The sequence below is a fragment of the Chelon labrosus genome, assembly GCF_963514085.1.
Source record: "Chelon labrosus genome assembly, chromosome: 16".
NCBI lineage: Eukaryota > Metazoa > Chordata > Actinopteri > Mugiliformes > Mugilidae > Chelon > Chelon labrosus.
In genome coordinates, this window is record NC_140349.1 from 18630299 (window position 1) to 18643893 (window position 13595).

Consider the following 13595-nt stretch of genomic DNA (forward strand, 5'->3'; position numbering starts at 1 on the left):
GAGTGTTGTGGCTACGAAGGCATCCTTCGCTAACATTCTGCTTGAATGAAAAACGGGTGTGTCTGCAGCACAGAGATTAAACTCTCTTTGACTGTTTGAGGCTATTGAGCGCGGAACACGCAGACATTCAGCAGCAGGCACCTTTCACATCTTCAAGCCTTGGGACACCGAACAAAATGGACCTTTGTATGATTCCGTTTTGGTCTTTTTACATTGCATGTTTGCAGAAGATGAATTTCTACAGCTTTAGATGTGGCTCCCACCCTCTCTTTGATGTATAGAATACAACAAAATTCCACTGATATGATTCATAATATAGGAAAGAAGAAGATTAGCACTTAAGGTAGAGGGGCTTTATGAGCTATAGTGTGGCTGTGATCCAACAGGGGCACAATAATGTCTTATGTTTATTTGCCGCTTGTTCTGGTCTGGATTGTTACCACACAGCTTCCTTACGCTTCTTTGTGGTTCACATCCATGAGTTAAAAAAAGGCCACCAGTGTCCCCGACGGTACTGTTATCTTCCTATTCAGCTATGTGTGAACTCCGCAGGTCGTTATGTGTTTGTTATAGCCAAAGAATGACAGTGCTCTATCAATGTAAGATACCGGGGTTTGGCAGGATGTGGAGTCTGTTCAGATAAAGTATTATAATCCCGTGGTTAAGCTGTGCATAAAAAGAAATGTACTGTAATTATAGCTTTTGACTTTTTTAGAGGATGTTTCATGGTCCTGATTAGGCAATGAGCCATGCTCAATGTGCTGCGAATTTGTGGTTATTTTCATGTTGATTGAATAATAAGTAGGCTGTAGCTGCTTGAAGGACCTGAATCACACTGTTCAATGCCTTGTGTAAGGGCGCTTTGACAGGTGTAGAGAGCCATTCGACCATTTTTACCCTCGTTGCCCCTGGGCCTGACTCAAAACAGTTTTAACCCCCTGACAGTGTAATTGAAAACAACAAGCTGTGTGATGACTAAATTGTCATCACACAGCTTGTTGTTTTCGATTACACTGTCAGCAGAAGGATGCTTGTGTTTCATCTGCAGTCTTCACATTTGGGTATTTACAATATTTCCTCACAAATGACATGATGTCGGACTTTCGCTCATGGTTCGACAAATAGAAAACCCAATCCCAGGGATGTACATGAGTGCATGGGTGGTATTAAAAACAAAAGACGAAGCAAACCAAGCTGAGAGAGTGAGAAGCATACTGAGCAGGCTAGCTTTAAAAGAGCCCCAGCACAGCAGATAAGGTGAACTTCCTCTCTGGTAAAATTCTGTATCATGGCTACTTACTAAAATGGGCGGTAATACCAAGGACATTCTGGCTTGTGTTGGCCTGATCGGTTTTGGAAGTGCATGGTGAATAACAGTAAAGCAGCTGTTGAGTGTTATGGATAAGGCTCATTTGGTTGGAGGATGGTTCAAGCAGAACCAGAAAGGGAGACTTGATTTATAGTCGGCTGATTCAAAAATCAATACATGCCATTGCCAGAAAGTTTGCTGAGTCTCCCAGCACAGTCTCAAGAGAATGGAGGAGATCCCAAGAGACATGCAATTACTCTAGGAGAGTTGAACAAGGCTTTAGAAGATCCTCAGCCCATCAGCAGGACCGGTATCTGCTCCTTTGTGCAAGGAGGAACAAGATGAGACATGCCAGAGACCTACAAAATGACCTCCAGCAGGCTGGTGTGAATGTCTCTGACCAGTCAATCAGAAAAATACTTCTTGAGGGTGGGGTCCTCTAGTGGGCCCGGTGCTCACTTCCTGGCACCGTGGAGCTCAATTGGCATTTACCATGGAACACCAGAATTGGTAGGTTCCGCCACTGGCGCCCTGTCCTTTTCGCACATGAAAGCAGGTTCACCCTGAGCACATGTGACAAACGAGAAAGGGTCTGGAGAAGGTGTGGAGAATGTTATGCTGCCTGTAACATCGTTCAGCATTACCGGTTTGATGGTGGGTCAGTGATGGACACCCCGACTGCCATTAGGTATTGGGATGATATCCTTGGACTCATTGTCAGACCCTACGCTGGTGCAGTGGGTACTGAGTTCCTCCTGGTGCACGAGAGTGTGCATCAGAGAATGGACCTTCTGAGGGTGTCCTGTGGTGTCCATAATGTCGTTAGTGGGGGTCTTGGGTCCTATTGGTTGATGGAAGGGGCCTATGTGGGTCAGGCTTGTTCCAGTGCATCCCACAGATACTTGACCAGTTTGGGATCTTGGGGATTTTGGAGGCCCTATGTGCCTGTGTCAGGCTGCATCCTGCCATCAAGGAGTTTCATTGCTATGGGGTAGGGGTGCCTGGTCTGGTCTAGGTGGGTGGTACATGTCTGAGTAACATCAACATCAATGCCAGGTCCAAATGTTTCCCAACGGAACAGTGAATTGTCACAAAATGGTTAATGTTATTTACTTCACCTGTCAGTGGTTGTAACACAGTGGCCCACTACTTTATAAGATAATGTCAGGTTTGTTGTATCAGCTAATTTAGCTTTATTGTATCAGTTATACATAACTCACTGTTCTTTGCCAGTTTTGGTGAGGTAATGTGTGTTTGTATAGTTTGATATTTAATAGTATGTTGAAACTACAATATAGCTCCAACCGCCATATATTTCAGTATGGGAATTATCAGAATAAAGCCACAGAGTCCACACAATTTGAGTAAATATATTTATTTTCACCTTAACATCTATTCACCTTACAAACTATACAAGTCCCACTCAGAGATTGCCTGAAAAAAAAGTTGTAAGATGTTTTCTTTCTACCTACTAATCAACATTCCTAGACTTTATCTTGTTCTGAAGCCCAGTCACTATTACAACAGGATATAAACCAACAAAGGGACATCAATCCTTTTCACTCTGCAGGTAACACAAGTTAAACATCCTGCTATCATCCAGCGCAGGTGATTCTTTTCTTCCTATCTTTGCCCACAGTTCTCAGAGGGGGGGAGAAAAAAAAAATGAATGGATACATGAGACAATAAAGCGTCTTAACATGTTGCTGCAGCTGGAACAAGCCCCACTAGCCTGGAGCTGAAGGTATCCCCTTCACAATAAAACAAAGTATGGCAGCTGTTGAAAATAGAGTTTCATCACTGACTAATGCCTCTGTTGTTAGGGAGTTCCTGTTTGTAGTGAGGCCGTCTGACATGCCTGCAGCCTTATGTCAGCCTTATTGTAAACAATTCTCATTATTTCAGACGATGACAAAAACAAAAAACATTAAAAAAAAAAGAACCTTTAAGTAAAAAAATAAATTGCGTACTATACACTCTTAAAACCCCTACTTTACCCGCATATTGTACATTACATTCACACTATAGGCTATCTAGATATCACTCTATAATATATAAATCTAAATTCACATTACAAATGTTTATAAATGATGCATCCGATGCATCTGCAGAACCTTTATTACGTAATAGATCACTGTTATATCATTTTATACAATAAGCTGCTCCGTGTCAAAACAACCCAGCATCTGCAACACAATGAACCCAAAGGCCTTTCCAACGCAAACCAAACCTTCATACTGACAGACAGCTGCATGTACATACAATGTGTTCTTGTGTGTTTTGGTGGGTGTCAAGTGACGTGCACAACTACACACTTTGTTGGAACCCGTCACATCTTTTATAGGTGCATTTTGAATGAAATGCGGTGCTGCCCTGGTTATGATTTTCGTCATCATAATGAGAACATTAATTAACTTATCAGGAGACTTGATTGTATCAGTGAAATCTTAACTGGCAATGTATTTAATTCATTCATATTTCCATTTGTTTTCCACCAAAATATCCGATCCTAGAAAATAATACCCGAACATACTGCGTCGTAGTGACTGTGGCGTTATTAATCAAAGTTCAGTGCTTTGAACACTCATCATTTGCTCCAACCACCTCCCTGTGACTCCAGCGAAGCACTTTGTTCCCTCAAAAATAAAAAAATAAAACACAACAAAACATTTCCTGTGACTATTATCCAACCAGTGACGGTATGACTCACTGGTATTTTCTACCATGTTTGAGGTTTGGCTTAGTGTAGAGTAATGTACTCACATTAACACAAAATCTACTTTCCCATTCTTCCCTACAGAATAACAGGTCTTACATTTTGCTGGATGCTGCTGCGGTATTTCTTGCCAAACAGCCAGGTGCAGTGACCGTGCACCGCACCGTGCACCGGGTTTTGTCATCACATCGGAGTTTGTTTGGTTTCGTTTGAAGCTATTGTTCCTGTACAGAAACCAAAACCAGATCTGACCAAATCTGCAGCGCTGGATGGATAGGTTTCTCATGAATAAACAGTTCTACCATGAATACACATGAATTGTTGCTTCAGCTGAGCAAATGAAATACGGCTTGTTAGTATGAGTCTTGGTGCTGATCAGAGATTACAATGTCCTGAGTCCTGGTCATTTCTTAGATACATAGACAGGAGAGTGGTATCCATCTGAATGGCCCACTCTCTGAAGGAGATCAGATTATATTAATCCAAATGCTGGACTTTGGCTACAGGCATAAACAGTTATTTTGTGTGTGTGTGTCACAATAATCATAATCTATTTTATTCATCTTTACGTCTATCTAGCCTGGCCCTTAAATGTCCGGTTACTGTCTGCACATTTATAATTAATCCATCCATATCCAAAGTCATGATGAAGACAGGAGTGGCTGTTAGGAGTTTTTCTTTGTAACTGCTGGATTACGTAGGTTTTAGTTTTCAGGCTGCCTGCTGGCCGTCACCTCCTGGACCCCAGGCCTCACCTGGCTTTTCCTCGGTTGTTTACCACTGTGGGCAGATGTGTCCTTGTGTCCTGAATCGTTCTGCTGTCTTGTGTAGCGCTTGCACTTGCACGAGGTCACCACGGTTATCTTGTAGGTCCTGGAGCTTCCGTCGTGGCACTGCAGTCGGATTCGCTGGGTCCGAGTACGGTCGATGACACATCGCCACTCCTGGGCGTCCCGGCGGCTCCAGTACCTCCCAGTATAACCACTACTCCCAATCCAATTGGGCAGCAGGTGGGCTGGAAGACACTCCCCAGCGCAGACCAGCTCCTTGATGGGGTTGACGCTGGTGCACTGCCCATCAGAGATGTACTTTGTGGACCTCAGCTCTCTGCAGCCTACTTGGCTCTGGTCTGGGCCTGAGACACAAAAACTGAATTACATCTATGCCCGGCTTACTCTGCTTCTAAGAAAACATTACAGGTGAATTTTACACCTAAAGATAATATATATATATATTTATAAAGCCACAAGAGCCACCCCAACATCCCCCTGTAGCCTACTGTAATCATGCACGCCAGTTTGGACTCACCACTGCGCACTGCGTCCACCGGTCTTCTTCCGCCGTTCCTTGCCTGGTTTGCATCCTCTTCAGCCGGCTGTTCCTGAGTGTCCAGGTCCGGCTGAGGACTGACAGACTCGGTGGCATCATTCTGAACAGCTTGGCTGCTCGTGCTCAGCAGAAGAAGGAGCGCAAGGAGCTGGACTGATCTGGCAGGATGAAGCATGATGGCTCTTGGCTAATCTGAGAGCTGCTGTCAGTTGAAATATCACACCTGATGAATGACTTACCTGCTGCAGCTGTGCCTTATATATCCCCCACTGCAGCAGCACTTTATGAATGAGCTGGGCACACCCACCTACACAGCAGCCCGCTGGACTTCAGTGTTGACTTCTGTTGCTTCCACATTGTCTGGTTGCTCATTGTCCGTGTTTGAGCTCTCAGCGCATTCACTTTGAAATAATGACAGCTACATTGAATTTATGTCTCAGCTTTAATTTCAGTGTGTTAACCTCCATGCTACTACATGTTTTTTTGGGTGCCTGTGTTTGATTCAACATTAACTCAACTCAACTCATCTTTATTTATAGAGCACATTAAAAACAACCACAGCTGAAACAAAGTGCTGTACATTGGTAAGAATAAGAACATAAGACAAACAATAAAAAACAGTCTCATGCTGGGTTGAAAGCCAAAGAATAAAAAATGGGTCTTAAGAAAAGTTTTAAAGATGGACAGTGAGGGGGCTTGTCTGATGTGCAGTGGTAGACCGGTCCTTAATTTGGGAGCAGCAACAGAAAAAGCTCTGTCCCCTCTGTGCTTCCGCTTAGACCTCGGTACCTCCAGGAACAGCTGATCAACTGACCTGAGACACCGAACAGAAGTGTAAGAATGGAGAAGCTCAGAGAGATAAGGCAGGGCGAGACCATGTAAAGATTTAAAGGCAAATAAAAGAACCTTAAAGCGGACTCTAACATGCACAGGCAGCCAGTGGAGGGAGGCCAGAATGGGAGTTATGTACTCCCTCATACGTGCTCCAGTTAAGGGACGAGCAGCCGCATTCTGGACCGACTGGAGACGTGCAAGAGACCCCAAAATAAAGTGAGTTACAGTAATCCAGCTGAGATGTGATGAAGGCATGGATTACTGTCTCAAAGTGCTGATGAGTAAGAAAGGGCTTCACCTTTGCCAGCCTCGTAAGGTGAAAAAAAGCTGGACTTAACCACTGCACCAATTTGCCGATCCAATTTAAAATCACTGTCCATGTTAAAACCCTGCTGGCTTTACATAAAATCACAAGGGGCCCAAATCAACAGGGTGGGGTTCACAAAAGCCACTGGGACCAAACACTATCACTGCTGTTGAACAAACGGTCATAAGCGTGAACTAAAGTCCATCAGTTTTAGTTTCCATGAAAGTGAATAACACAACAGAAAAATCTACCAGATAGATATAGGAAGGTTTGTAACGATAAAATGGTGATTCTAGTCACCACCTGCTGATGATGAGACAGAGACACTGGAACAAAGAGAGTTCAAAGTGTGTTTACTGAAGGTCTGGGAGACCATCAGTAGGAACATAATGGAAGAGTCTTCTGGTGTCTGTAGGTCCAAGACTGCAGGTTGCTATGTATCTGTGATTTTATTTCAGATATGCAGATCTGGTCATGTGAAACTTTAACAAAACATAGATAGTATATGTATCTGACTGGTTTCTGAGGCTGCTGAGACTGCCGGTGTAGAACAGTGACTGACTTGCACAGGGTAGAAAGAAGGTTATTTGTCTCCACCTAGTGACACATATGGTATATTATATTATATACTGTATATTGCTTGGCTTGACAAATACCATAGCCATTTTACTAGTAGTGGAAGACCCAGATCCTTTAGATAAACCTACTGATGGTAGTCCGTTTTTTTTCTTCTGACCGTGAGGAAACTGTTTTTAGTCAAATCCTTCTTTAGAAAGGTAGGGTGGAGTGGTCTAAGAAGGTCGACCTCCTTGACAGTCCTGCTATGATCAAAACATTTCCGATTGTGTAGCTGGTCGGCAGGAAAAATAATGCTAAGTAATATTTTGCACAGCTAACAACAGCAGTCTAACAACACAGTACAAGTCTAACCTTAATTCACATGATTCCACATTTTGAGTTACTGTCGCACCTCCGCCGAGACAGCAGGGGCGCTGCAGTCTGCAGCCTTCCTCAGCTTCCCCCCGGTACACGTCATGCAAATAGCAACTTAAAGCTTGTGAGCATGCGCGGGGCTGGTTTCTTCAGTATCTGCGGTTCGAAGACGACTACTGGACGGTAACAGCCTTTACTTTTATTTCTGGTAACTTTGGTTACTGCATTGATTTACTGATTTAATTATTTACAACCAGACACATTAATATTGCCGGGGTTAGCTCTGTTGTGTGTATTTAGACCGTAAGCTCTGTTATTTAGTGTAATTTTGTCACTGAACGCTAGCATAGCAATGAGTCGGCTGGTCCACGTAAGCGTCTGTACCATTCAATGTTCGACACTTTGACGTGAAGCTAAGCTGACAAGTTACTCTTTTAGCTCAGTTTAATCATTAAAACGCTCAACTTATTGAACAAAAAGCTCTATATTGTTTTTGCAAAGAAAGCCTGGAATAGCTGGAACATGAGTTCAGTTCATATTAACTGTTACAGATGTTCTATGTCGACGATTGAGCTCGTCACTGGATAAACTAAAGGCCACATCATGCTTTCTAAACTACATAATCCTTTATTTGTGGTCAGCCCAGCATTGCAGTGGCAGAATAGTCCACATACTTGACTGTATAGCGTGTGGGCATTTATTACTCCATCTCTCCAGTGGTTTGTCATTCAGTGGGTCATCGCTGCCTTTCTCCTTTCCAGGTCACCAAGATGCTTCCTGTGTTTGTGCTTCTGGTTTTGCTCGGTCTGAGCTCAGGAGAAGAGGGGGCCCGCTTGCTGGCCTCCAAATCTCTGCTGAACCGCTACGCCGTGGAGGGCCGGGACCTCACCCTTCAGTACAACATCTACAACGTGGGCTCCAGGTCAGTTGTCGTAGAGAGAGCCATGATGAAGTTAATAAAAACACACGCAAGCTGCAGAAACTGAAGCAACATCGTGAGTGTGTTGTCTGCACGGAATTATCCTAGCCACGTGCCGTGGACACAGCTGCCCTGTGCTCAGAGTCTGCTCTTGAAAAGCTGGAGATCACCACATCTAGATATAAAGTACACGTTACAGAGTGATTCATTTTAGGGCTGCAACAAATGATTAATGGTTCACTCAATAAATCTGTAGATTCAATTTTCAGTTATGTATTGAGTATTTTGGGAGTGGTAAATTAATCCTTTGGTTAACTACTAAATAATTACCATGACTCTCTCAAATAAACGTTTGGATGGATGGATGGATACTTTATTAATCCCAAAATGAGAAATTTCCATGTTGCAGCAGCAATATACAGGCACCCAGCATACCATACATAATCTATAGCGATAGAACATCTATCTACACTATATTTACAAGAATGATAAAATGATGATAAAGGGCTTGGCATGAAAGATTTCCTGTCGCGGTCCTTGGCACAACAAAGAGAAGGTGCTCCGTTGTCTGCCTAGTTTATCAGGCTTATACATGATAGGTAACAGTTTGTTTAATGCCCTGCTCTCCAACACTGCTTCAGAAGTGTCCAGTCTGCATCCAATGACGGAGCCAGCCTTTCTGATCAGCTCATCCAGTCTGTTGCTGTCACTGGCAGCAATGCTGCTCCCCCACCAGAGCAGACTGCTAAAAGATTTCCAGTCTGTTGTGAACCCATTTTAAACTTTTACCAAATGTTCAGATTTATTCAGTGCAGTTAGGAAAGTTTTAATTTTAATGAGTTTACATAGTGTTGCGTATGATTTAACATCAGAGACTTGTGCTGATTGAAGTGCCTGAAGTGAAAATGCAGCTGTATTATCTTGTAAACAATGAGGTTGAGACACTGACGAGGTTATTCAGTCACATTGGCTGTATCAGTGGCTGCATCTCAGGGCGCGTACGATCGAGATTTAATCAGCAGCATATCTCCTTAGGATGTGTAGAATATAACAGATGTGCTGTGGTGTAAACAGCCACAGAATTCAGATAAAGAATGCTACAGGGTTTAAAGGTGGCGTTAACATGCTGCAACTATTACTTTGCTTAACAGCCGCAGAGACCGTGTGCACCATCTGCACTGAACCCAGACCTAAAGCCCGTGCTTATTTACTGCGTTTGTCAGCTCGTGCAGGAAGTGGAGACACTGCAGAAAAGGGCTGTCACAACAGATAAACTTCTGTTTGTCAAGAAATAAATGATGATGAAACTGTAATTCGTCTGTAAGTCAGTCGTGTGCAAAATGCAGCAAGGGTTTCTCTTTGCCAGGGCGCGATTACAAATGAACATCTCCAGCAAAAGACATGATTCGCCACCCCGAACAGTCGCACCTTTAGTCTGCATCATTAAAGGAAGCTACCCTTTTGGGAAGTAGACTTAGTTTATTAGCTATGAAAGGGTCACTTTAAACAGACTGAAAAAAACTCCTTCTTCCCTTTAGTCTTCAAGATAGTCCTGTATCACCACAAGCAGAGTACAACCAGCAACGTCTGGCTTTGTCTTTGGTTTTCCCCAGAAATTATTTACAGTAAACCTCAATTTTTAATCAGATTTTCATGTGTGACAGAGACTCTGTAGATTAGCCCCCAGTTTGTAGTGTACAATTGCGATCCAAGTGGCTCATTTTATAACACTGTGGAAGTGTTAGGGTCCTTTTTATACAGCGTTATCTCTCTTTCCCGAGTGTCATCGACTGCTGAGCTTTAATTAGCATGTGCCTTCAGATTGTACACGACTTCACAGAAACACATCCTGTAAGTGTTGCTTCCAAATATTAAATGTTCATGTAATAAAACTCCACCTCTTGTCTGTCTCTACAGTGCTGCTCTGGAGGTGGAGCTGTCAGATGATTCCTTTCCTCCAGAAGACTTTGGAATTGTTTCAGGAATGCTGAACGTTAAATGGGACAGGATTGCACCGTATCCTTGAACAGAAGTGTCTCAGTGAGGTTCTCACCCTGCAGTTGGTGGTGTTGACGTAATGGTGTTTTAATGTGAGGGAAAACTCTCCGTTCCCAGATAACTTATGGAACGTTTGTATATCAGGAAGCTGCTTTTAGCTCCGTGTTACTTGCACGCAAAATTTTCTTTTTAAAATGTGAAACTTAATCTATCACAAGTGACAAACTACAGAGTGGGTCAGCTTGTTGGAAGTTTAACTCATTCCAAATATGCATGAATGGACTTTTAATCTTTTCCAAGTTGTTAGATTTAACTCAGAACATTCAGAGCCAGCAATGTCTCACACACGGTGGTGCTGCGCCCCCTGAAGGCCGGCTATTTTAATTTCACCTCGGCTTCCATCAGCTACCTGGCCCAGGAGGGAGGACAAGTCGTGGTAAAAGCAGTTCATTATTTCATTCTTTCAAGGCTGTTAAAGTCCGTAGTGATGTGAGTGGAAACTGAGGTGTTTTTTAAACTTCCCGTAGGTCGGCTACACCAGCGCCCCTGGACAGGGAGGCATCCTGGCTCAGAGGGAGTTTGACCGGCGCTTCTCCCCACATTATGTAAGTGCAGTATTCAAAACTGATTCCGACGTCTGCCCAAGCTGGCTGATCTGCAGTAATCAAAGTAAAGGCAGTGATCAGTCTAATTTTGGAAACTAAACTCCCTCAGTATAGAAAAACACAGGACCACTACACATGGATCATCTGAATGCAATGCAATATAAACACAGTATGCTAGATGTTCCTTGATCCTACACCATGGTGCCATGTGTACATAGTGTGCAATTTCTAGAGTTGCTGTTACGTTTGGTTCGTGGCTTAAGTGTTTGCCTTGTCCTTGCCGTTTATGGCCTGAAACTGACATTCAGAAATGATAAAAAAAATGCATTTCCCTGTTTGAACTTGGCAGTTTACTCACTCTCCCATGTTTCCCTTCTTTTTGTTTTTATAAATAGCTGGACTGGGCTGCATTTGGTGTGATGACTCTGCCCTCCATCGGCATTCCTCTGCTGCTCTGGTACTCCAGCAAGAGAAAGTATGACTCACCAAAGGCCAAAAAGAACTGAGGCGTCCCCGTCGCTTTTATAGCTCGGGTTACCTCGGGGCGGGAGGAGACGCAGTTTAGTGGACACAAGACCTCTGGGAAAAAAATTTGAAAGAAATGTACAGTGACCAAGGAACATGATTGTGATTCGATCAAACACACAGTGCTGTAAAGACTGCAGAACTGGCAGGATGTTAAAAGTGGAAGGTGGAGATCCTCAGCAGGGTTACCAGAACATGAGCGTTTACACACAATCTGCCTGTTCTCATTAACACCTGACGGCCATGGCGTCACAGCTGCCGGTCAAGTCCTTCATATTTGCAAGCAGGTTCATGTGACAGAACAATTGCAACGGCTGCTACTACTGTAACAGGTGGACAGAATTTGTAATTGTGTGTAATGAACTGAATTCAGATGTGAAATTTATAACCTGTTGCTAAATTAAAAACACATTGTTTTTTTTTAACCTGTGTCTGATTGATTAGAGGTTTGACTGCACCTTTTTCAGTTCGTGTAACTTTTGTTTTTTCATTTTCCTTGAAGCCACAAAAATGACACTAAACTATCCTTTAAATTGGAATAATACTTTAAAAAGCTTGGAGACAGGTCATCAGAGAAACAGTTAAGCTCACCTCGTGGGTTTGTTATACATTACAAAACAACAATCAATTTCCAAAGCTTCCACTGTAGCTCTCAATTTATCTATTAAGATGAAATTGAGAGCTATTCACATAGCTCTGTTCACAGAAGTCTGTGTGATATTTTTGGAGTAACAGCGAACTTGAACCCCAGCTTGTTTAGGTCTCTGCCGCCCAGCTGACTAGAAATAAAAGGGCGTAACATGAAATGGACCAAATGACGGCTTTCAAAAAAAAAAAAATGCACAAAGTCCCCCCCAAAATAAACTCTACAGACAATCTCACCTTCACATGTGGCGTCAAGGTGAGCTGTTTACCAAAATGCACGGCAGCTGAATGTCAAGTAGGTGCGCTGAAAATAGCAGCGGCTCGACCAGTGGCTGATGCTGAGAAACTGGGTGAATGGGTGAAAGCATGAGGCTGATTAGGGGAGGAGGTGAGACCTGTGGAGACCGAAAGGAAGGAAGTCCCGCGGGTCCGTTGTCAAAAAAGGTGGTTAGACACATGCACACAGAGTCAAAAACACGACACTCTGAGCTGTAGAGACCCCCCGAGCACACACACACACACAGATGTTGCAGTGCATGGACTGTGAGGGTCTGTTTTAGCTCCTTGACCTGTTGTAGAAGCCAGATGCCCTTGAATTCACTCTCTTGACTGCAAACATTTGTAAGATGAGATAAGATATTTATTCCACAGTGGGGAAATATGCAGTGGTGCAGCAGCATGCGGTTTTAAATGACGGGGGGAGGAGAAAAAAAAAAAGTAATACCAAAAATAGAAAATGAAATGCAACAGTAGTTACACGTATGTGGTCTACAGGGAGCTGACTTGGTGGTAAAGCCTTACGGCTGCAGGAAGGAAGGACCTGCGGTAACCCTCCACATTGTGCGAGGTGAAGCAGTCAGCTGCTGAAGGTGCTGCCTGGTGCTGTTATAGCGCCGTGGAGGGTGTGGGACTGGTTTTCCATCAGGGATGACAGCTTTGCTTCCATCCTCTGATCCCCCAACAACTCTACAGGTTTAAGAGGGCAGCCCAGAACAAAGTCGGCCTTTTCCACCAGTCCGCTCAGTCTTTTCTTGTCTGCTGCTGGGATGCTGCTGCTCTAGAAGATGGCTGATCCCACCAGAGTCATAAAAGGTCCTCAGGTGTGCTCTCTGCACTCCCAGAAGACTAAAGTGCCCTTAGCAGGTAAAGGAGAAGTCTCCCTAAATTAATCATGAAATGATGATGCTGAAGAATGTTAAAAACTTTACTTGGAAGTATGCAATTATTGGCCCTGGTTAGAAGTCATACTAAGGGACACATCATGCCAGCAGTCATGTCATTAGTTTAAACAAACACATCTCCACCCTCAGGATTCCTGGCTATAAACAACTGTCCATCCCCATCATACATTAAAAAAAGGGAAACTCCTTATGCAAATTCTTCGATGTGCTAAAAGAACAGAGCAGAGGAGAGACACGGCCCCCGTGAATTTGTAGTTGTCCACTTCCTGAACTGTGTTATGACGACCAAGGTTC

At 43.5% G+C, this 13595-nt stretch overlaps 2 protein-coding genes across 2 annotated transcripts; one reads left to right on the forward strand and one right to left on the reverse strand.

Moving 5' to 3' along the window:
- Window positions 1-2697: 2697 nt before the first annotated feature.
- On the reverse strand, window positions 2698-6209 carry sostdc1b (sclerostin domain containing 1b). Its single transcript, XM_084562740.1, has 2 exons — window positions 5334-6209; window positions 2698-5160 (listed from the first exon to the last, which is right to left on the reverse strand). The coding sequence occupies exons 1-2, from the start codon at window positions 5527-5529 to the stop codon at window positions 4730-4732; spliced, it is 627 nt and encodes a 208-aa protein (XP_084418866.1). The 5' UTR covers window positions 5530-6209; the 3' UTR covers window positions 2698-4729.
- Window positions 6210-7536: 1327 nt separating this feature from the next.
- On the forward strand, window positions 7537-11900 carry ssr2 (signal sequence receptor, beta). The gene is made up of 6 exons (XM_084563879.1): window positions 7537-7611; window positions 8190-8350; window positions 10265-10363; window positions 10673-10781; window positions 10873-10950; window positions 11346-11900. Exons 2-6 carry the CDS (start codon window positions 8199-8201, stop codon window positions 11454-11456), a joined length of 549 nt encoding a protein of 182 aa, XP_084420005.1. The 5' UTR covers window positions 7537-7611; window positions 8190-8198; the 3' UTR covers window positions 11457-11900.
- The last annotated feature ends 1695 nt before the right edge of the window (window positions 11901-13595 follow it).

What these genes read in the sequence shown, in the direction of transcription:
- sostdc1b (XM_084562740.1), bottom strand. Translation starts at nt 5,529, where the DNA reads ATGCTTCATCCTGCCAGATCAGTCCAGCTCCTTGCGCTCCTTCTTCTG. An exon ending in GGTGGACGCAGTGCGCAGTG is followed by an intron (nt 5,161 to 5,333) that starts GTGAGTCCAAAC and finishes TTTGTGTCTCAG; the next exon opens with GCCCAGACCAGAGCCAAGTA.
- ssr2 (XM_084563879.1), top strand. Translation starts at nt 8,199, where the DNA reads ATGCTTCCTGTGTTTGTGCTTCTGGTTTTGCTCGGTCTGAGCTCAGGA. An exon ending in AAATGGGACAGGATTGCACC is followed by an intron (nt 10,364 to 10,672) that starts GTATCCTTGAAC and finishes CAGAACATTCAG; the next exon opens with AGCCAGCAATGTCTCACACA. An exon ending in AGGAGGGAGGACAAGTCGTG is followed by an intron (nt 10,782 to 10,872) that starts GTAAAAGCAGTT and finishes AACTTCCCGTAG; the next exon opens with GTCGGCTACACCAGCGCCCC.